Source organism: Molossus molossus, unplaced genomic scaffold, assembly GCF_014108415.1.
Source record: "Molossus molossus isolate mMolMol1 unplaced genomic scaffold, mMolMol1.p scaffold_m16_p_14, whole genome shotgun sequence".
NCBI classification, from domain to species: domain Eukaryota; kingdom Metazoa; phylum Chordata; class Mammalia; order Chiroptera; family Molossidae; genus Molossus; species Molossus molossus.
Genome location: NW_023425349.1, coordinates 5,471,100 through 5,495,380, shown reverse-complemented (window position 1 = coordinate 5,495,380; position 24,281 = coordinate 5,471,100). Strand labels below are relative to the sequence as shown.

The window sequence follows — 24,281 nt, the reverse complement described above, 5'->3', positions numbered from 1 at the left end:
GTGACGTATGTTCATTTTCACATCAGTAACACACCTGTCAGAATAGCCATCATCAATAAATCAAACAAGTGTTGGCAAGGATGTGAAAAAAAAAGAACCCTTGCACGCTGTTAGTAGGAGTCAATGTTCATTGTTGCAGCCACTGTGGAAAACAGTATGGAGGTTCCTCAAAAAAAAATAAATAAATAAAAAATAGAACTACCATAAGACCCATCAATCCTACTTCTTGGTATTTGTCTGAACACCAAAACACTAATTCGAAAAGATATATGCATCCTATCTTCATTGCAGCATTATTTATAATAGTCAAGATATGGAAACAGTGTAAGTGTCCATTGATAGATGACTGAATAAAGATGTTGTACATATGTGCAATGGAATAGTACTCGGCCATAAAAAAGAATGAAATCTTATCATTTGCAGCAACGTGGATGCATCTACAGGGTATGATGTTAAGTGAAATTAGTCAGAGAAAGAAAAATACCATATGATCTCACTTATATGTGGAATCCAAAAAAACAAAATGAACAAACAAAACAGAAACAAATTCTTAGATAGAGAACAAACTGATGCTTCCCACATGGGAGGGGGTGAGAAAAATGAAGGGATTAATAAGTACAAATTGCCCAGCCAGTGTGGCTCAGTGGAATGAGCATCATCCCATGGACTGAGAGGTCCCATTTTGATTACCGGTCAGGGCATATGCCCGGGTTTCAGGCTCAATTCCCAGTAGGGGGTGTGCAGGAGGCAGCTGATCGATGTTTCTCTCTCACATCGATGTTTCTATCTCCCTCTCCCTTCCCTTCTTTCTAAAAATCAATAAAAACATACCCTTGGGTGAGGATTTTTTAAAAATGGGAGAAAACGCCCAACCCAAGAAAAGTACCTTGATTAAATGACAAAGTCCATGTTCATGTATATATTTTCTTTTCCAAAAACTTTTTTTTAATTAAAAAAATTTCAATTACAGTTGAATATTATATTAGTTTCAAGTATACAGTATAGTGGTTAGACACTTATATAACATACAAAGTGATCCCCTCAGTAAGTCTAGTACCCACCTATAATAATCATACATGAAGGGGGGGGGACATTGATCAGTTGCCTCTTGTGTGTGCTCTAACTGGGGATCGAACCCGCAACTCTTTGGTGCACAGGACAACATTCCAACCAACTGAGCCACCCAGCCAGGGCTTTTATCCCCCTTTTTGGTTTACTAAGTGTTGTCTACTGTATTTGAGACCAAGAATACAGTAATGGCTTTAAAACCACAGTTTCTTTCTTTCTTTCTTTGGTACGTGCCCCTAGCGGGAACTGAACCCGGGACTCTCTGGTCCACAGGCTGACGCTCCATCTGCTGAGCCAAACTGGCTAGGATGAAACCACAGTTTCTGTAACACTTAAACTACCTCATGTCAACATAAAACCAAAAGGTACCCAGAATGTAGTGGCACCACCGAAAGTTACCAACAGTAGAGAATTTCATACGCTACACCAGCTCGGCAGAGATGCAGCCCACTGAAACCCTCAAGCTCTTGGACTCTGCCCTGAATGCCTTCACAGATCCAAGGGGCTTGAAAAGCGGCCAGCGCCTCAAGTGGCAGCGGCTTTCCGCCCTCCGGTCCCACGGCAGGAACAAGAGGGGGCACCGTGCGGTGGGCCCTGCGGATCGTGGGTGTCGGTGCAGTCACAGTTCATTCCAACATCCTCTGTGACTGAGACTAATTAAAATCTACTAAACAGATGCACATAGATTCTCACCTCTGTTAAACAAAAAAAGACTGCTCCACAACAATGACAAATTGCTGGCTCTTTTTTCAAAGTCCTGATACAAGATGACATAAAACTGGTCATTCAGAACAGATGGGCTCTTAGGTAATGAAAAATTATAGCAATTTCTAGAAGTCTCACACCTATTAAACTTAAGGACTGCTGTCAAGTCTTCATATTCATCGCCCACGGCACCCAGCTCAGTGCTTTGCACAACATGTGTTTGTGGAAGTGAGTTACAAGCCAGGGAAAATGAATGGTGTTTATAGTCAGGCTAACTATAGTGGCTTTAAAAAAGAACCAAATAGTTATTTTCAGTCACACGCTATAATTACAGTAAAAGGTGTAAAAAAGTCAGCCTTGATGGCTCACTGTGAACTCCATTCTCTTCTACTTAGGCTCAAGTCTCCCACATGCTCGGAGAAAAACACCATTATTAGCAACTTGACTGAAAGCCATTAGATACTGGTTTTAGCAGGTAACAGCAACAACTGATTGGGTGGAAAATTCATTTGCAGAGAGAACAATTCCCAATTAATTCTTTGAGTGTGGTTCAATGTTGTGGGTGTATTTTTAATGAGCACCTAATATACCCTTATAACCTGTGTTGCAACAAGAATACTTAGACAATCATTAAGGAGACTTCAAACACAACACTGCACCCTTTAATTACTTGGTAGAAAATTTATAGAACCCTTCTTAAGAGTTAAAGATCAATTGTTTTACACATTTACAATGGCTTTTAAATTTCCAAAGACCAAGGAGCTTCCTAGATTAGCTCTTTGCCATCTTGGAGATAACTAAGGTGCCCAGTGGTTGTTTCCTTTTAATTGAGGTGAAATTCATATAACATAAAATTAACCATTTTACAGAGAACAATTCAGTGGCATTGAGTATGTTAATATTGTGCAACCACCGCCCCTGTCTAGTTCTACAACATTTTCATTACCCTAAAGTAAGAACCTATGCCCACTATGTAGATACTTCCCACTACTCCCTCCCCCATGTCCTGGCGAACACCAATGGGTTTTCTGTCTCCATGGATCTGCCTATTCTGGATATTTTACACAAACAGACACACAATATGTGACCCTTCGTGTCTGGCTTCTCTTTGCTAGGCTTAATGTTTTCGAGATTCATTCAAGCTGTGGCATGTTTCAGTACCTCCTTCCTTTTTCTGGCTGAATACTATTCCACTGTGTGGATGGACCACATTCTGTTCATCCCTTCAGCCATCAATGGACATACGGGTTGCTTCCACCTTTTGGCCATTGTGAATAGTGCTGCTATGATCATTCTTGTACAAGTATTTATTTGAACACCTATTTTCAACTCTTTTGGGTTTACATTCAAGTGGAATTGCTGAATCAGGTGGCAATTATACGTTTAACTTTTGGAGGAATTGTCAAATGGTTTTTCATAGGAGTGGGACCATTCTGCATTTCTACCAGCAATGTTCAATGGTTCCACTTTTCTTTTCCACTTCTTTGATTATAGTTGCCTCATGGGTATGAAGCTCATCATCTTTTTTGTGCTTGTTGGCCATTGGTATACCTTCTTTGGAAAAACCAATCTCCTTTTATTTTCTACTTCCATGACAATAAATACAAATAGTTTTAATCTTTACTATCTCTTTCTTTAAAACTGACCCCTCTTTCCACTTTATTTTTATTTACTTATTTATTTTTAAATATTTTTTAAAGAGAAACATCGATGTGAAAGAGACACATCGACTGGTTGCCTCCCACACGACCCCAACCAGGGCCAGGGACCAAACCACAACCAAGGTACGTGCCCTTGACCAGAACTGAACCCAAGACTCTTTGGTCCAAGGGCTGATGCTCTAAATGCTGAGCCAAACCGGCCAGGGCGAACAACACACTGTTTTAATATCTTTAAGAGCAAAAATGTCAGACAAGTAGCAGCTCTCTTCTTGTCATACCAAGAATAAACTCAAGTGTTAGAACTATAGCTGCTATAGTACACCAAGTCATAGGATATCGCTGGAAACTATTGTTTGTAAAAGAGACATTTTATCTAAGTCTGATTGCTTTCTACAAAACATTCTTGAGCCCTGGCCAGTTTGGCTTAGCGGTTAGAGCATCGGCCTGCAGTCCAGAGAGACCCGGGTTCGGTTCCCGCTAAGGGCACATACCTCGGTTGCAGGTTGGTCATGCGGGCGGCAGCCACTCAATGTGTCCCTTTCACGTCGATGTTTCTCTTTCTCTCTGTTCCTCTCTCTCCCTCCTACTCTATCTGAACAAAACATGGAAAAATGTCCTCAGGTGAGGATAAAAAAAAAAAGAAAAGAGCACAAGATTGCCATTAGACTAATCTGGTTTCAAAACATTCTTGATGTTAATCTTAACCTAACTTCTCTTTTCTAAGTTATCTCTATGTCCATCCCTAAAATGAAGTCATTTTGCATTAGCCATTCAGCATACTTACTTACTAAACCACATTCATATCCTGTGTCACCACCTAGTAGACAATGAATACAGGACACAAATAGTTTACAGAAAAGAAAATGGTTCATAAACATGAGAAAGACAAATGAAAATGAAAACTACACTAAAATGCCACTTTTCACCCAATTGAGAGACATTGAAACATCTGGCTTACACTGGTAGGGAGAATGCAGGACCACAGGATCTTGAATACATGGCTGGTGAGAGCATAACGTGAGACCCCTTTGGAGGGTGGTTTGGTGACACCTATCTAAGCTCTTGGTCTTTATCCTCTAAACAGACACTTGTGCAGAATGATACACATAAGACTATTAATCTGTACCATTTTAATAGACAAATACATTGAAAATAATCTAAATGACCAGGTCAAATTTTAAGATAACCATACAACAGAATTTTATGTAATCATTAATTAAGAATTAACAGTTACACCCAGCCAGTGTGGCTCACTGGTTGAGCATCAGGCCCATGCACCAAGAGGTTATTGGATCAGTTCCCGGTCAGGGGCACATGCCTGGGTTGTGGGCTCAATGCCCGGTAGGGGGTGCACAGGAGGCAGCCGATTAATCTTTCTGTCTCTCAAAAAAAAAAAAAAAAATCAGTAAAAACATTTTAAAAAAAGAATAATTACATTAAGAAGAATGAGGCAGCTAAGATAAATATATCAACATATTTTTTTTCTTTTTTTTTAATTTTTTTTTTTATCCTCACCTGAGGACATTTTTCCATTTTTTGCACAGATAGAGTGGGAGGGAGAGAGAGGAAGAGAGAGGGAGAGAGAAACATCGACGTGAAAGAGACACATCGAGTGGCTGCCACCCGCACGACCAGCCAGGGCCGGGGACAAACTGCAACCGAGGTACGCGCCCTTAGCGGGAACCGAACCCGGGACTCTCCAGACCGCAGGCCGATGCTCTAACCACTGAGCCAAACCGGCCAGGGTTATATCAACATATTATAAGTTATTAAAGTAAGGTACCAACAAGTGTGAATAGCATGCTAATGTTTGGGGGGGCATTTATTTATAAATGCTCGATAGCTCTCTGGAATTCACAACAAATGAGTAAGTGGTTGCCTCCAGGGAGGAAAAGGGGTGACTGAGGAAACAGGACCATGCACACCTGCAGCCTACTCAAAAATACATGAACAAAGAAAAAATCAATCATGCTTTGAAATCATGCTTTTCCTCAATTTGGCTTCCTTAGCAGAGTCTTCTCTTGTCCTAGCAGAGCTCTCTGAGTTCATTCAAGTGTGTAACTGCACATAGGATACTACCAGACAAAATTATACACACAAGGGGGGCCGGTGGGAGAGGGGAAGGGCCACGGAATCGCCTGGGCTGAGAGCATTCCTGTGGAGGGCCGAGCTAGGACAGAGCTGAACAGAGCCCTGGGGCAGAAGCAGGCTGTCTCATGGAGGACAAGAAAGCCAAGCGGGCTAGGGTGTGTAGGGGCTAAGCCAGCAACATAAAGGGCTTGTCTAAATTCAGCCTTTACTCTGAGATGGTAAGTCCTTGTTAAGTAGGTGCTCAAGTCTGAGCCCCACCCACTCCATAGTTAGGTAACCCAGATTCTCATGTGTTCTCCGCACAATACCCCTCAGAGCTGCCTACAGAATCCAAGGGATGGGTCATCTTTCTGACTTCTATGCACACGAGCAGATCCTTCATCACTCTAGGCTTTCTCTTTTTTTCCTTTCTTCACTCTTGCCTCATCTCTAAGACTGGCCCACGAGTCAAAGACTACTGAATAAATAGATAACACAGAAAACAGTTTACTCCTTCAGTCTTTCTTGGAGCTACCCTGATCTCTGCTCCACTGAAAAGTCAACGTAAGTGTAATCTTGGCAGATATTTGCAATCACTGAACAGCCAGCCCCCAACTCCACACATGTGATCTGGACCTACTTATTTTTACTTACAAATGTTATGCACTTACTACTTATTAATTTCTTATTGTTACTGACAAATATTACTTATTTTGAAACAGATTTTACAGACCACTGCACATGGGGACCCCTAATCAACCCTTTTTTACGTAATCAAATGACAATTTATTGATCTGCTTGGAGTGATCAGAAACCGTCTTTACCCTAGCCAACCGCTTCCCACTTCTCCCGAGGGTTTTCTTGTCATTTCATCAGCTGTTCATCTCATTTTCTCAGACAATGACTGGCACTTCGTAATCCACAGAAATCCAGAATGTGAAGAAGAAAGAGGTCCTCATCCAGCATCCCATTTCCATCAGGTAGTTGAATATATTCATCTAGAATGTAGCACTCGACTGCCTAAAAGTTTTTTTGGAATGATGTTATGTACTAACCTTGGTGAACTACCAAAGTGAGAAAATTAATTAAAGAACAAGCATTTCGGGTTTCTCAACTAAGAAGTTTTTGTTCAGTAAAACAGTCCTGGATTTTTTTGCCTATGGAGTCACACCCAAGACTCAATCCATGGACAGAGTGCCTGACGGTTTACAGGATGTGCCTCGTGGTTCTATCTATGTTCTACTTTCTGAATCGCTGAATCTTCTACAAACCTACTATTAACATCAGGAGCCTTTCTTTGAGGTACAGTGTGGGAACTAGACATAAAACGCCTAAACAGTTTCTAGCTTTGGAAGTAGTTGCTCTACAATAACTGACATTGACGTAGTCTCCATTTATTATGAATCAGTACTCGTAGGACAAACATTTCCATGTCAGTTGACCCTGGAACTCAGATTACCCTAGAACACCTGAGTTGAAGGGAGTTGAGGTCACGTAGTCTAGTTTACACCCAATTTATTGATCAGTTCTACAACACCCCTAATAACTAAGTGCTCATTCAGTTTCCTTTCAACATGGAATTCAAGACACGGACAGAATATCATTACAGCCAGCCACATGTGAATATAAATAATGATAGCCGATGCTCATAGAGCTTATTGTGTCTGACATTTGCTGCTCTAAGTATTCATTAATTCATTTAATAGTCTCAATGATCCTATAAAGTAGACATTATTATTGTCCCCATTTTACAGATGAAGGAACTGAGGTTAGAAGACTTGCCCAAAATTACTCAGCTAGTTAGTGTGAGGCTGTGAACCAAGCAGTCTGGCTCCTGACCCATACTGTTGAACAAGATGACGTACTGACTAAATTGTAGGAATAGTCTAAGAATAAAATAAGCTCCCTTTCAAACGAGCAGCCCCTGGAGACCAGTGTGAGTGCTTTGCTCAGAGTGCAGACCTGAGTGACAGCTGGACCCACATGCTTCAGCTTTGGTCCGGCAGATGCGCGGCCTCCAGAATATGGGTTGTATTTCACAACTAAAGCTAGAGAAAATTTTCCATTTTATTTGGTATTTCTCAAACATTTCTTTTTTTTTTAAATCCTCACCCGAGGACATTTCTTCTATTTTTTTTTCAGATAGAGTGGGAGGGAGAGAGAGAGAAACATCGATGTGAAAGGGACACATCAAGTGGCTGCCACCCGCACGACCCAAGCAGGGCCGGGGACAAACCACAACCGAGGTACATGCCCTTAGCAGGAACCGTACCCAAGTCTCTCCGGACCTCAGGCCGATGCTCTAACTGCTGAGTCAAACTGGCCAGGGCTCAAACATTTTTAAAGTGGATCAGTATGGCTTACCATTCAAAGAAGAGACGGTGAATTTTAGGGGGGGAAATAAACTGGCAAAATTACTTCTTCCAAAAGGAAATTGCAATGAAATGTTCTCTTCTCCTCTGTGGGTCAATGATTATGACAATAATGTAAAAACTCCTGAGATTTTTAGGAAGAATGACACAGAATCACCATATTCAAGGTGTACAATCTTGTGACAAAAACCTTAGCACTGACTTGGTTTAAGGAGTTTCTTTTTTCCTATAATAAGTATTTGTGTCAGAGCTTCTCAGTTCCATCATTGTCAGAAAGAAGAAGTATGAAAACTTCTTGAATGTTCCTCAACTTTTCAATTTCATATTCTAAGGCAGTGATTCTCAACCTGTAGGTCGCAACCCCTTTGGGGGTCGAACGACCCTTGCACAGGGGTCTCCTAAGACCATCAGAAAACACATATTTCCGATGGTCTTAGGAACTGAAACACCACTCCTCTATCCTTCTCCAGGCGGGTCCGCCCAGGTGCAGATACTCCCACATACAACAAGAGGACCTGTATTAAAGGGTCGCGGCACTAGGAAGGTTGCGAACCACTGTTTTAAGGGATTTCTTCAAAGAGAGAGTGATTGTATTTTATTTTTAGACAAGAATAAAACAGTGCACAGTAGGCCTGTTCTTTAATAAATGGACAAGGGTAGTGTTACTATCTCTATGACATCCAAGGATATGGTCCCAATTTTTATTATTTAACGTACCACCCCCAAAGCATTCTGAGCAAGAACCATTTTATTATGGGTCAGCAATCTGACAGGGACAACTTGTCTCTGCTGCTCCATGGCTTGGGGCCCCAGCTGGAAAGGCTTGAAGGCTGTGGGGACTCAACTGCTAGAAGCTAGAATCATCTGGAAGCCTTTCACTCACATGGCTGGCAGCTGATTATGACCTCAATCGGGCTGCCTGCTGGCTTCTCCATGTCTCCCTATATGGGCTGGTTGGGCTTCCTAACAATATGGCACTGGGTTCTAAGCGCAAGCATCCCAAAAGAGTAAGGCAGAAGTGCATGGCATAGTTATGATCCTGCCTTGAAGATCGTATGGTGATACTTTTACCATATTCCGTCGGTTAAGGCAGCACAAAGATCTGCCGAAGTTCGAGGGGAAAGGACATAAGCCCTCTTCCATCCCTCAATGGAAGGAGTGTCGGGTCATGTTGAAAGAGCACATGAAATAGGAGAAAATGTTGAGGCAATTTTTGCAAAACAGAATCTGTCACACGCATGAAGTAGATTTCCCCCCTAATCTGATTTACTTGATCTAGTATTACCAGTTTTACGCTGTCTCTGAGAAATCTAAAAAGAACAATTAGTATCAGGTACAGCAGAGATCTCAGTCAAAAGGGTATGAATTGAATAATTCTAAACACTCTCTATCTTTAACTGTCAGAACAAGGCAGCTTTCAAAGAAGTAGAAACTATTAGATCCTCTGCAAAAACCTACTAAAATAATGCATGCATGCCCTGGCCGGCTTGGCTCAGCGGTTAGAGCGTCAGCCTGAGGTCCAGAGAGACCGGGATCGGTTTCCACTAAGGGCGCATACCTCGGTTGCAGTTTGTCCCCGGCCCTGATTGGTCGTGCGGGTGGCAGCCACTCGATGTGTCCCTTTCACGTCAATGTTTCTTTCTCTCTCTCTCCCTCCCACTCTATCTGAACAAAAAATGGAAAAATGTCCTCAGGTGAGGATTAAAGAATAATAATAATAATAATGCATGCATGACATTAATTTCTGATTACTACCAAAAACCAAATGCCCATCAGTGGCCTATTTATTTTTATTTTTTCCATTTATGAATTGGTACATTCGTTTTACTCATAAGCATATCAAAGCTTCAAGATCTGTTTATTATGCTCTTAGAACAATTTACAAAACCAATCAACTCCCAATAGTCTATGCTCCTCCCAATCTGAAACAAGTTTCACATAATGATTCTCAGTAAGATAAACAGTTCTGCAAACAGAGAGCACAGCCACTGTCCAAAAGGGCAATGCAGTATGACTGTTGCTACTAAGTGACAGAGTCCTAAAGTTAAATGAGTGCTTGGAGGAATATCACTATGCAAAGAGCTTAGGCTTTTACCATTTTAATTCTTGCTTTTCTGATTACCCAAACTTATATTGGGCAATCAGACCCAAACAGATCCAAACAGCCTGGACCTGTTCCGGGAGCTCCAGGTGCATACATTAAACTATCTACTAGCTCAGCAATTTTCAACCTTCTTCATCTCATGGCACACAAACTAATTATTAAAATTCTGCAGCACACCAAAAACTATATTTTTTGCTGATCTGACAAAAAAGAAAGGTATAATTTTGATTGTTTTACAAAATAATAATAGTAATTACCTACCCTTTTTGCTCCAAAGTGACTTTTTTAAAAATCAGATGCCCATCCTTACCGATAAGGACTTCTGGCCTGGATGGTGTACTGACCCTGCACCAAGAGGTCGCTGGTTCAATTCCAGGTCAGGGCACATGCCCAGGTTGTGGGCCCAATCCCCAGTGGGGGGCATGCTGGACGAAGCCAATTGATGTTCCCTCTCATCAATGTTTCTATTTCTCTCTCCCTTCCTCTCTCTCTAAAATCAATAAGGAAAAAGAGAAAAGGATTTCTGGTACCAAGAACTAGCCAATAAGATGCAACTCTATTATATGACCTATATATTTATGGCTCAAGAAGGCATTCACACAAGATGACTATTGTGTTGGTTGTTGTCATTTTTTATTTGACAATCTAAGGGAAAAGAGGTCAGTTGCATATTTTAAAAATTCTTGCAGCACACCAGTTGAAAATTGCTGTACTAGCTATCAGATACTTAGATATCTAGTAGGCATCTTGCAAAATGCCCAGCACTCCACCTCTCTTCTCCCCATTAACCCTAACCCTTCAGTTCTGTCTCCTACACCCTTATTTTTCTCCACGGCATTTATCATGATCAGATGTGTTATACAGAGATCACACAGAAGGGCAATTTGTTTTACTGTGTGGTTCACTGCCATGTTCCCTTTGCCTAGAACAGTGCCTGGCATATAATAGTGGTCAATAATATTTGCTGATGAATTAATGATGACTTACCTGGGTACCTGAGTAAATGACAACTAGACAACCCTAAGGAATAGAGTACCTTAGAATGGTGATGATGTTTGTAAGTGGTTGGCAGGGTAAGAAAGTAACTCCAAAATATTGCTGGAGTTTAAATTTGTTATAAAGAATTTACTTTTCATTTTATTTTATTTTTATTCTCACCCAAGGACATTTTTGTATTTATCTTCAGACACAGTGGGAGGAAGAGAGGGAGGAAGAGAGAGAGAGAAACATCGATATGAGAGAGACACATCAACTGGTTGCCACCCACACAACCCCAACTGGGGCGGGGGACAAACTGCAACCGAGGTACGTGCCTTAGTGGGGACCGAACCCAGGCCTCTCTGGTCCACGGGCCACCACTTTAACCACTGAGCAAAACCGGCCAGGGGTCTTATAAAAGAATTTAAATGAGCAAAATCTTGAGATGCTTCCAGATTCATAAATTGTTCGATAAAGCCAATTCGATTTTTAAATTAAAATTTTTTTAAAGGCAAAATCTGGGAATGCATGAGAAGGAATCAAAATGTCACAGTGCTCTCTGAGCCACATCAGAATGACCTGGCAGAGCTTTTCAAAGTTCAGATTCTCAGACTTGCCAGTTTGGGAAATGCTGGAAAATGAGATGATGATAAACATACAATATCCAATCTGGATACCTGTATATCATCTCAGGGATGCGAGGTTGAAGAGAGATAGAATTGAAAAGGTCTCAACATATCTAATTACCTTGTAGTCTATCTAAAGAAAGAACATGTTAAAAGAAAATGAATTATCTATGTAGCATCTATAAAAGAGACTCTGTTCCATCCTTAATGTAGATCTATCCCTCTGAAAGAGATCGATGCTCGAGGCTTCCATAGTTTGGTGTCACAAGCCATTAAATTAATCCAAATCCATTTTGATTGTATACGCTCCAAGAAACTTTGCATAGAATTTAGCTTTCCACATAGATTAGCCTACAGGAAGAAAACGTGCAGATGGGAAAATATGAATAGCTAGTCTCCTGATGGATGTACCTCTGGCTTGCTCATCAGTCTTGGGAATTTGGTTAGTGTGGGTGAGTCACCTCCAGGCATTCTGGAGGTTCCACGTGAGCAGAAACAAAGAGAAGGCAAGAAAGAAGGTACTGTAGGTTTTGTTTTTTCTGCCCAACTGATGAAAAACAGGACCCAAAGCGAATATACTATTTAACCCACAAGCCGAAACTGTGAATTGGCCTCACCCTCCCAAACCCTGGCTGGCCACTCAAAAGGTGGGTTGCTAGGTCTTCTTCAGGCACCCAAGGCTCCCCTGCATTCACATCAGCCTAATTCCACCTATATAAAAATGCTGGGGTGCTCTCTACTTCAACCCATACGATTAGTCCTGTCAACCCAGCATGCCTGCTCCTTCTTCACCTTCTCACAGCAGTAAGGAGACTGAAGACCTACCTGCTTTCCGAAGTGTGCCCCCAAGGTGAGGCCACTGTCCTCACATGGTTTTCAGCTAGTCTATCTTTTCAGGCTCCTCTTTCCATGCTCTGCTTATTCTCGAGCTCTGTGTCCCCTTATACTTCTGAGCCTTTGGACGTGGCATTGACTCCCTCTTCTAGGCAGGCTGCCTGGGTCACCCTCCAGCTCTACCACTCTCCTCTCTTGTAAAACTCCCTATTGTTTCCATGCAGTCACCCTACCCTAGTCCTTGCCACGCTGTACCGTAACTTCCTGTCCACGTTTCTGTACCCCCACTAGACTGTAAGCTTCCTGAAGACAAGAACCATGTCTTGGCACTTAGTAGATGCTCCAAAAATAGACACTATGAACAAAATACAGAAGTCTCAATTATACTCATGATGTCTGATATAATTTTTATAAAATTTTTTAATACACTAAAGTCATAATTATTTGCCACTAACATCACCAATTCTCTTGCCAAAAAAATAGTATGACAACTAAGAATTAAATCTATGCTGAGATGACAGGGAGACTTTCATGTACAACTTAGTATCTTCTGAAAATTGAACAATGCAAATAGATGTTGTAGTTTTTTTTTTCATTTACAAAGAGCCTTTTTTTTTCCCCAATTATAGTTGACATTCAATATTATATTAGTTTCAGGCATTTTCCTGCTATTAGGTTATTTTAGTTTATTGTTAACATGTCAACAGAATTATCTTTATATATATATATATATATATATATATATATTTTTTTTTTTTTTTTTTTTTTAATACACACCTGAGGATATTTTTCCATTGATTTTCAGATAGAGTAGGAGGGAAAGAGAGACCACTGATAAAAGAGAAACATTGACGTTAGAGAGACACATGGATTGGCTGCCTCCTGCACGACCCCAACCAGGGCTGGGGACAAACTGCAACAGAAGTAGGTGTCCTTGACCAGAATCGAACCCACAACTCTTTGGTCCCCGGGTCGTCACTCTAACTGCTGAACCAAACCAGCCAGGGCTGTAAGCAGAATTTTAAATCTAGGACAAAGACTTCCCTGTGGAAATTGAAGGGCTAGGACAGTGAACTGCTCGTTGTCATGCGTCCTGCTTGCAGCAGGAGAGTTCTGCAGTTTGTTCCCAAGACAGGGTTTTTCCCTTTAATCCTTCCCCTGACTATACCAATTTGTATTACCCATTGCCTCATCCAACAGCCTCCAAGCACTCTGCAAACAAGCATTCATCTCTGTGAAGAGGAAGGCAAGCATCAGCACAAGGCAAACACTGTCCAAGCATCAGCAGGATGAGGAACAGGGATGGAGGACTTGTCCAGCATGAAGAAATGAGAGATTAGGCAAGCAGGGGGCCTGGCCGAGCCCTTCCCAGCCGGCTCACTCACATGGGAGCACCCAAACCATTCCTCTCAGAACCTGCTGGGTGTTTCAGTGCATTTCAGGAACCTACTCTCAGTTTTGGTTATGCAATTAGATGTACAAAGGAAACAGCTTCTTGTAAAGGGGCCAGGGTATTGTTTTTGTTTGTTTGTTTTTTGCCATAGATAGAAGGAGACATGTTTAGTTTTATGTTCCTCAAACCCAAAACTTGGAAAGCCCTGTGTGGGACAGCCAGAGAACCCCAAAGTGGTCAATAGCTTCTTTGTCCTTTCTCAACTTAATTTAAAAACTTTTCACGAAGATGTACTTTTGTTAGTCACATATCAGAAACTTGATATTACTCTTACTATCTAACACCGTTACAAATTAATTTCTTTAAATTAGAAAAGGAAAAAAAACTTTGGGTTAATAAGAATGGGGGGAATCACTAGACACGGCATGAAACACCTGCTAGAATATATGCTTCAGTCATAACAGTCCCTGCTGTTCTGCAGCACTCAGCACTGAGTCACTGATTCTCAGTATGAGGAACATCAAACGTTTCAGAAAGCAAAACCTGCATCAGTGATGGGAAATGTGAATGACTGGGAGAAAAGGGATTGAAAGCTACTAACATAGAAGATGCCATTTTTTTAAAGTTTATTTATTTATAATCATTCTTTCTCCTTTAAATATGTTTTTATTGATTTTTTTTTTTATTAGAGAAATAGAAACGTTGATATAAGAGAGAAACAGGGATCAGCTGCCTACTGCACAACCCCGATTGGGGATCAAGCCTACAACCCAGGCATGTGCCCCAACCAGGAATGGAACTGGGACCTCTCAGTCCATGGGACTGGCCCTCAATCCACCGAGGGCACCAGCTAGGCAAAGATGCTTTTAAACTACATTTGTTTAGTGTCAGAAAAAACAACTGGATTTAAATTCTAGTCCTAGCACCCACTCATTGTTTTGGTGAGTCTGGTATCTTCACCTCTCTGAGACTCTTCTATAAAATGGAGATAACAATTAAACTAACAGAGTCTTTGTTAGGTTAGGAAAGGAAGCATTTAAATTCCTGGAAAAAAAAAAAAAATGCAACAGGCACTTAAGCTGGCTCTCTTCTGTTTTCATATTTTAAAAAATAGGGAGGCCCTGGCTGGGTAGCTCAGTTGGTTAGAGCATTGTTCCAATATACCAAGGATTCGGATTCGATCTCCGGTCAGGGACCATACAAGAATCAACCAATTAATGCATAAGTAAGTTGAACAACAAACCAATGTATGTGTCTCTCTCTCTTCCCCTTTCTCTCTCTCACACATCAATTTTTAAAAAAAGAAAACAATTAGCCTTGGCCGTTTTGGCTCAGCAGTTAGAGCGTCAGCCTGCAGTCCAGAGAGACCTGGGTTTGGTTCCCACTAAGCGCACATACCTCGGCTGCAGTTTGTCCCCGGCTCTGGTTGGTCATGCGGGTGGCAACCACTCGATGTGTCCCTTTCACATCGATGTTTCTCTCTCTCTCTCTCTCTTCCTCTCTCTCCCTCCCACTCTATCTGAACAAAATATGGAAAAATGTCCTCGGGTGAGGATAAAAAAAATAATAATAAAATTTAAAAAAGAAAGAAAGAAAACAGTTAAAAAAAATGGGGAAGAATTTTGGCTCTACACATGACTCCTCAGGAAAGGGGGATCAGGGAAGCATCACAATGTAAGTTGGAGAAGACTCTAAAAAGCCATGTGGGGCCCACCTGGTGTGGCTCAGTGGTTGAGCATCGACCCATGCACCAAGAAGTCCTGGTTCGATTCCCAGTCAGGACACATGCCAGGGTTATGGGCTCCATCCCCGATAAAGGGCATGCAGGAGGCAACCGATTGATGTTTCTCTCTCATGTCAATGTTTCCCTCTCTCTCTTTCTCTTCCTTCCTCTCTCTCTCTCTAAATCAATAAAATATCTAAAATTAATTAATTAATTAATCAAAAAGATGAGGAGGTTAGTTCAAGAGTCCCAAAGACCTGGGATTCAATCTCTCCTTTCTACTCTGTGAACTTAGAGAAGCTATTTTACCTTCTGAGCTCCCATGTACTCTCTTATGAAAGGGTATGGTGTGGAGAGTGTAGAAATGTGCCACTCACATCCTCTTTCCAGAAAGGACCCGTTGCTCAGATGCATGGAGTGTGGTTAGCAGACAGCCTCCTTTAGCATCTGCCTCATCTTTTGAGCCAAAGTCATGGTCTTCTTGTGGCAATCCTCAACCAATGACTGAGCAAGATGATAGCCAAGAGACCCTGTCCTTGGCCAATGAATGAGCAAGGCAGTGGTCCTAGGGCCTGGCTGTTTCTGTCTAAAGTGAGACTTCTTGAGTGGGTGATCTTTGCTCTGGACCTCCTGGCTGGCCCCTTGGAGACTTCATCAGGCTGCGTGATGTCAGATCTGATGGCTCCCTCTCCCTAATCTCACTCGCTCCCTTTGCCGTTCAAAGGTGTTACTTCCCAATAAAACGTAGTGCTCCTAACTCCATCTTAGAATCATCCTCTCTGGTGCTGCCACTGAATGATACCTCACTGGATTCTTGTCAAGAATAAATAAGATGGCCCTGGCCGGTTTGGCTCAGTGGTTGGAGTGTCGGCCTTCAGACCAGAGTCCCGGGTTCAGTTCCCACTAAGGGCACGTACCAAAAAAAAAAAAAAAGAAGAAGAAGAAGATGCTGGGTGAAAAACTAGCATGTGGGACATGGATAAGCTCTCAATATTCAATAATGGCAGTGACAATTATTCTACAGTGTTTAAGGCAAAAGGGAATGGTGCATGGGAAAATATTACAACTAGGCCCTGGCCTTGTAGCTCAGTTGGTTAGAGCATCATCCTGATACACCAAGTTTGCAGGTTTGATCTCTGGTCAGGGCACATACAAGAGTCAACCAATGAATGCATAAATAAGTAGAACAACAAACTGACATTTCTCTCTCTACCGGCCTCTTCCTCTCTCTCTCTCTCTCTTAAAAAAAAAAAAGACCTGGATTATTAAAAAAGAAAATATTATAAGAACTACAGAGTTTATGTAATTATAACCTATTTCTATTTTTACAACCCATAGAGTAGAGAAGTACAAGATAGAGAGGAAACTGCAGTCGCTAAAATGTATACACTGAAACCACAGCTATTAGTCAAAAAACTAATTCTTATTTTCAGAAAACCTCATTCTAATTACTAGAATGGTATGCTGTAAATTAAAAAACACAACACAGCGAATGTGATATTACAGTTTAAATGTTAACAGAGATTCTAACTTTTGCAACAAGAAATCGAAAGTTTCATCTTTTGTTGTTGGTGGTGGTGGTTAGAATCTATTTCTTGCATTAAATAATTGAGGCTGTTATGCTTTACAGTTTACAAATCAGATGAGGTTTAAAAGCTAAAAGTTGGTCCCAAATGGAAGACCATGATCAGTCAATATTAAAAACTTGTATACTCTCAATTAACTCTCTAATATATTTATATATATTTGGCCCTCAATGACTTAAATTTTTTTTAACTAGGCACATCATTAGATTCAAGCTAGTATGAGTATACATTACTAAAATAGGAAATAAGTATTTCATTATAAATACTAATTCCAGAAGATTTCACACCCACATCTAAAAACTAATTAGATTAATTTCCCAGGGCATGCAAGTATTCTTGGTAGCTTGCAATTTTTAAGTGTCAAAATAAAGCCTTATTTTTAAATGTGGGTGGTGTTGATGAAACAAGTATGAGTAATACTTGCAGGAAACACAATATTAGCTTTAGCTAGGGAGTGAGTGATACTTGAATGGTCCTTCAAAGAAGCACTTTCCATGTCGTGCAAATGTAAAACAAGAGTTATAATGTGGTCACCCGGTAAGCATGGACACTTACAAAACTGCCTTATGGTGCTTGAAATATAGCTTCACCTACCCAAAATGCAATTTTAGTAAATGTTCAGGATTAGCTCTGATGTATAAAGTGAGGGCAACAGGCTGATATGTAAATATCAACCACAAAATCGCCAGACCTCCCAGGTTATGTTTAATATTTACTAACCAGAAAAGACTGTGCAAAGCTTGTTTCAATGGAGAGGTAGGGATGTCAGAATTAAACTTGATTTAATCTGTCTTCCCAGGCAGTTCCGCTCTATTCACCATAGTTCCGGGAGTCATGTCTCCCCTGTTGGTCTTGCTATGTTGATCACAAACACAACTCTGAAGTGTTAAAAATAAAGAGCAGCAGAGAGCTCTGAACTGCTGTTAGTACGACACTCCATTCAGTATTCTGCAGTAAGAAGATATAATAAGAGGTAATTCTCCAAAACTTGAACTATTCATAGTCCATTACTTTAAAATTAAAAATAATCAGTTTAAGTTTTTAACACACTGTAAATTGTTCTTATATAAATACACACATACATATCAGGCATAAGCAGCATGAACAACAAACAATAAATAAATCTTCAAGCCCTAGTCTAAAGGTGAAAAAGATGCCTAGAATATTCATAGGCAGGGAGTCTATGGGAAATCTCTGGACCTTCCACTGAATTTGCTGTGAAGCTAAAAGCACTCTGAAAAGTAAAGTTTATTAAAGGAAAAGGTGCCTAGAATTATGCAAAATGTTTACAACTGCCAAAGTGTAGAAAGGTGTTAAAATTATTCTCCCATTACTTAAAAAAAGCAAATGTTAAAACAAAAGGGGGAAAAAGGATTCATTCATTTATTTAATAAATATTTATCAGACTCCTACTGTATGAGTCAGGCATTGTTCCCAGTATAGTGGGAGGTAACTCTTTCATTGCTGCCTCTTAAAAGTCCACACTAGCCCTGGCCGGTTTTGCTCAGTGGTTAGAGTGTCAGCCCATGGATCAGAGAGTCCTGGGTTCGGTTCCCACTAAGGGCACATACCCCGGTTGCAGTTTGTCCCTGGCCCTGGTTGGGGTCATGTGGGTGGCAACCACTCGATGTGTTTCTCTCACATAAATGTTTCTCTCTCTCTCTTCCTCCCTCTCATCCTCCTGCTCTATCTGAAGATAAATGCAAAGATGTCCTCTGGTGAAAAAAATAGTCCAAACCACAATCAATGTCACCATCATCAACACATTGTATGCCTGGCATTGTCCTAAAAGCACAGGTTAAAAAAAATTATGCCCAGTCAACTCAGGTGGTCTCTTACTGTGTTAACCAATATGTCTTATTCATATCTCTCTGTCCATTTTTTTGCTCTTAGTGTTCCGGGCGCCTCCATTTCTTATTAGTACCAAAATAAAGAAGTTAAGATGGCAGGGGCCCTGGCCAGGTAGCTCAGTTAAGTTGGTTAGAGCCTTGTCCTGATATGCCAAGATTGCAGGTTGGATCCCCAGTACGGGCACATACAAGAATCAACCAATGAATGCACAAATAAGTGGAACAACAAACCAATGTCTCCCTCTCTTTCTCTCAAATCAGTAAATAACAATTGTAATAAAAAGCTGACAGAGAAGCCTGGCTGGTGTGGCTCACTGGTTGAGCACGGACCCATGCACCAATAGGTCACCAGTTTGATTCCCAGTCAGGGCACATGCCCAGGTTGTGGGCCCAATCCCCAGTGGGGGGCATGTAGGAGGTGGCTGATCAATGTTCTCTCTCATGAATGTTTCTCTCTCCTTTCCTCCCTCTAAAATCAATAAAGAAAAATATTTTAAAAATAAATAAAAATTGTCCAGCTGGTGTGGCTCAGGGGTTGAGCGCTAACCCATGAACCAAGAGATTCCCAGTCAGGACACATGCCCAGGTTGTGGGCCCCACTGGGGGACAGGAGGAGATGGCCAACCAATGTTTCTATCTCCCTCTCACTTCCCCTCTCTATAATCAATAAAATTTTAAAAATAAATAAATAAATAAATAAAAATAAAAAGCTGGCAGAGAGGCCAGCAGGAGACAAAAGTACCTTCTGTCACCAAGTAATTTGCTAATTGCAAAGAGTAGAATGATTATGAGGAAAACTAAAATTTCCAATGGATTTAGTCACACTTCACATTAATAGTCAAGCCAATAAAAAGCTGAACTGACACTTCCATAACTTGTCACCTCTTTCTAATATGCAGATAAGAATAAAATCATTAAAATGTAAGAAATTCCTGCTTTGCCATTTCCCCAATGACCAGTCACAACTTCAACAAGTCAGTGTAACCTATTTACCCCTTTATCATTACTTTTTTTTTATTTTATTTTATTTTTTGTAATCCTCACTCGAGGACACTTTTTCCATTCTTTGTTCAGGTAGAGTGGGAGGGAGAGAGAGGAACAGAGAGAGAGAGAGAAACATCAATGTGAAAGGGACACATCAAGTGGCCGCCACCCGCACAACCAACCAGGGCCGGGGACAAACTGCAACCAAGACATGTGCCCTTAGCGGGAATCGAACCTGGGTCTCTCAGGACCGCAGGCCAATGCTCTATCCGCTAAGCCAAACCGGCCAGGGCTATCATTACTTTTTAAATAAAGTCTTGAGTAAATTCATTTGGTTCTTTTTACAAACAAATGTAAATCTCTCTTTTGATTCTGATGTTATAAGCTAGAGTTAAGACCTACTTTGTATGTGTTTACTGAAATATGTGGCTATCCTTCAATATACATAATGTGACTTGGATTCAGATTAAAAGGCAATGTTATGAAGAGTTTGTACAGAAACAATGTTATTGTGACCTAATCCCTTTAAAACAGCCATTTACACTGTGACCTGATACAAAATAGCCCCAATTTAAATACAAACTAAGCCAAATAAAGTTATTACAAATTATGGGTTTTGAGTCCATTTTTATAAAACTTTTTTTTTATGATAACTTCATGACATTACCTAGAATATGAAAGTATACTCCTATACAAGAGGGGGAGGAGATCACACGCGAGAGAGCGAGAGCGAGAGAGAGAGAGAGAGAGAGAGAGAGGTTTTATTCCCTCTACAAAGCAGGATGTGGCTAAAGAGTAAGCCTTTCATGTAAAGTGCACATTAGAAACCTGTAGATTTTAAAAGCCTATATGGACTTTGACTAAAGTCCTAAAATGTGTGTACACCTGATGGTATTTGTGAAGGTCTATAAAAGCTGCAACCTCCTGTTACAAGTAGCTCATTGCCACCCAAACCATAGCTCTGTCTCTCTCCATCGAGAAGCATAATTCTGCCAAGTTAGGCTTGAGCTCCCCCATCATTATCCCATTACACATGTGCACCATCCCAAAGCCACCATTCAAGGAAAACCCTCAATCACTGCCCTGGGCTGGGCTACCAGCACTACCCAGCACACCGCACCTCCCTGAATCTCTCACCACTGTAGAACTGGAGCTTCTTTTCAGAACCCTTCATTACTCCATTAAAAAATAATTCTCAAATACTAATAAAATAAGGCAACTGAAAACAGACATTTTGTTGTCCTCATACTTCTTGGTATTTCATCTTAAAACTCAGATTTTTTTGCACTCCTCTTATTAGTGCAAATAAATATGTTCATTCCTTTCCCTCCATTAAGCTCTAAGCCACTCCACAGCAAGGGCCAATACTCTAGCAAAAGCCTTAAGAAAAAAAAAAAAAAACTCTTCACTGACACATACTTGCATATATACAACTGCTAACTGACTCATTCTTCCTCATAAACTTACCAAGTGAAAAAAATTTTAAGTAGTTTACACACCTCTCCCTTGGAAATATTTTCTCGTTAGTTTTATCGTAGAAAACTTCAAGCACATGCAGTAGAAAGCATAGTACTAGGAGCTCTCCTGTCCCCATCACCCAGCTTCCACAATGACCTGCTTTTCTTTCATCAACATGCCCATCCACTACCACCCCAACTTCTTTTGAAGCAAATCAGAGACTTCACATCACTCATATATATTCCAGTTCCCATTTATTTTCATCAGCTCCTTGCTTTTGCCTTCCCTCCCACCCCTCCACCCCTAAAAAAGAAGAGTACAGAATAATGCAGGCGGTGGGCCTTGTTCATCATTTCCTTTCACGGACACCTCCCTGCTCCTGGATCACCTTCGATAACATTCACTAACATCACTGTGAAATGCCCACCAGTGTGTTCAGTCCATTTAACCACAGCCTAATTCACTTAGAAAGATATTGTAGTTTTCCCCCTGAGAATCCCTTTCTCTTGTTGGAACAAGTGGAAAAAAAGTCGTGCCAAGATGTCTATTCTCTTGGTAAAAATTACTTCTGATTTGTTCCCCCACCCCAAAGAGAGAGGGGAGCAAGAATAGAAGAGGAAATAAGTACATCTAGAATAGTAGATTGTGCCTAATGAGGTTTGTGCAGATATTTAAAACCATCTGTTATTTTATGTTTAAAATGAATATTTGTAAACATCGGCCAAAATTTCCGGTTCCTTTAGACAGAGGATGTTTATAAAATAAATTATCGTAATTCAAGGGGGCTATCGCCTTCAGGATTTTGGTTAATAACAGTAGCTGCTTCTGAGCCTAAGGAATGGTTATGTAAGAACAATCAAAGCCAAAAAATAATAATAATAACTAAGGGAGGATGCGCTCTGTTTCTATAGCTCTAACCTTGCTTTATTCTGAGGTGACATTTCTTGGCCTCAGCTCAGCTGGAAACCACCAGCCCACACTTTCTCCTCCACACCCTTTCCAGATGGAATTCTGAAAGGAGGCACTTTGGAGCTCATCATGGGAAATGTCTCGGCTTGAGAGCATTTCAGAGCAATAACTGAGATTTCATCCACTCCTCCCTCTGGACACGGACTCCCATCGCTTCCAGTGATTTCCCCAGGAATCCAGAGGGAGACAGGGAAACAGGCTCCATTCCGCACCCCACAGCCTGTCCTCCGGGCATGGCCTGTGCGCTGCCCGGCACCCCCTGCTCGCCCTGGTGCGGGGACACGGGGCTTCCAGGCACCACGCCCCGGGTTTACCCGCCGCACCCCCAGGTGAAGGGCCCCTCGCCACCAGCCAGCCTTCCCCACTTTCAACTGCTTCCTCTGGGCAGTTACAGAATGAAGACCCCGCGAATGCCTCTTCCCGAAGTGATCGCCCCTCACCCCGACTCCCCTCCAGGCCAAACGCCGCAGCCCCAACCCCAGACCCGCTCAGGGTCTGGGCTTCCCACCAAGAACTACAAGTGCGCCCCACACCGCCGCAGGTCAGAAGTCCCCCGTCTCCGGGAAGTCCCCCTCTCGCCCCCGCGACCCCCAAAGCCAAGACGTGGGACCTCGTCGCGCCAGGCCGGCCCGCCCCTTCCCGCGGAGAAACAGCCCTGGGCGCTCGGGCAGGGCGCCCCGGGAAACAGCGCAGTCCCCCAGACCGAGCGCGTCCACGCCCCCATCGAGCTGGTCCCCGGCGCACGGGCGACTCGCCCCAAGGGTTTGAGGCTCCAACCTACGAACACCGCCGGCCTCCGGCCGCCTGGGGGACCCAGATCCGCGCCCCCTCCTCAGGCCGCCGGGGGCCCGGACCCGCGCCCCCTGCTCAGGCCGCCAGGGGAGCCCACACCAGCTCCCCTCGACTTGAAGGAGCGAATGTGGCTCGCACCTCCCGCTCGGGCCCAGGCCCACGAGGGGCACCCGACCCGCGCCTGCCTCAGGCCGCGGGGACCCCGACCCGCGCGCCATCGCCTCCGCCCGGGCAGCCCGGCCCGCGTGCCCGGCCCAGGCACCTTCCCTCAGCCCCGCGGGCCCAGCCCCTCACTTACCCAGAGCTCGGTGCCCCAGCTCATGGTGCAGGGGGCGGGAAGGGGCGCGCCGCGCGGCGGGCGCGGCTCTCCGTCCCTCTCCCCGGCGATCCCTTCGCCCCTCGAGGTCCCCGCGATCGAGGAAAGCCTGGGCCGCGCTGCCGCCGCCTCCTCCAGCTCACCGCTCCTCGCCCTGGAGCTCCGCGGCGCCTCCTCCTCCCGGTCGCTCCTCAGCAAAATGGCCCGAGGAAGCAGCAGCCCCGGCAGCCGCAGCGCCCGCCCGCCCCACACCGGGAAAGTGAGGGGAGGGGGAGGGGAAGGCGGCGGGCGGGGCCGGGGCCGCGCGCCGGGGGCGGGGCCGGCTGACAGCTCGCGCACGCGCCCCGGCCCACCCTCCCCCCAGGTGCTCTCGGCCGGGACCGCGTCGCCCGGGGGTCCGGAAGCACGCACAGGGAGGCGGGAGTACCTCCGCCGATTCTTAAAAATTACTTATTAGCAGCCGCTCTCTGGGCGCTTAGGCCAGCCCCTCGCCTGGGAGCAGACCTGGCCCCTGTTATTACCGGTTGTCTGCGAGGCCTGAGGTTGCTCCTCGGAGGGAGCGCCGCCGTGCACTTACGGAGCGGACCGACTCCCCGGCAGCCGCCCGGAGCCGCGGAGCCCAGCCGCCCTGCCCCTGCGCGGTGGAGGGCGGTCTGCCCGGCACGGTGATGCCTGTGCACTGTACCGACAGGGACGTTCAGGTCAAGAGCGACCACGCAGCTTCGAGCGGCTAGGGAGCGGATGCAGCGGCGCACAACCAGTGATTTCTAACCTGTGAAACCAGTGGTTTCC

The 24,281-nt window shown here is 43.2% G+C and overlaps 1 protein-coding gene across 6 annotated transcripts in view; it reads right to left on the bottom strand.

Annotated features, from left to right (window-relative positions):
• Positions 1–23,630, bottom strand: part of FNBP1 (formin binding protein 1) — a 129,685-nt gene extending 106,055 nt beyond the window's left edge. For 3 of the 6 annotated variants that reach the window (XM_036261035.1, XM_036261033.1, XM_036261034.1), the window contains exon 1: positions 17,841–18,076. Coding sequence is in view for 3 of the 6 variants with exons in the window: in XM_036261036.1 (XP_036116929.1) it covers positions 23,472–23,495 (24 nt within the window). In the remaining 3 variants the exon portion in view is untranslated. Of the gene's footprint in view, positions 1–17,840; positions 18,077–23,471 lie in introns of those variants that run through there. The other 3 variants (XM_036261032.1, XM_036261031.1, XM_036261036.1) reach the window with 2 other exon arrangements.
• Between the last annotated feature and the right edge of the window lie 651 nt (positions 23,631–24,281).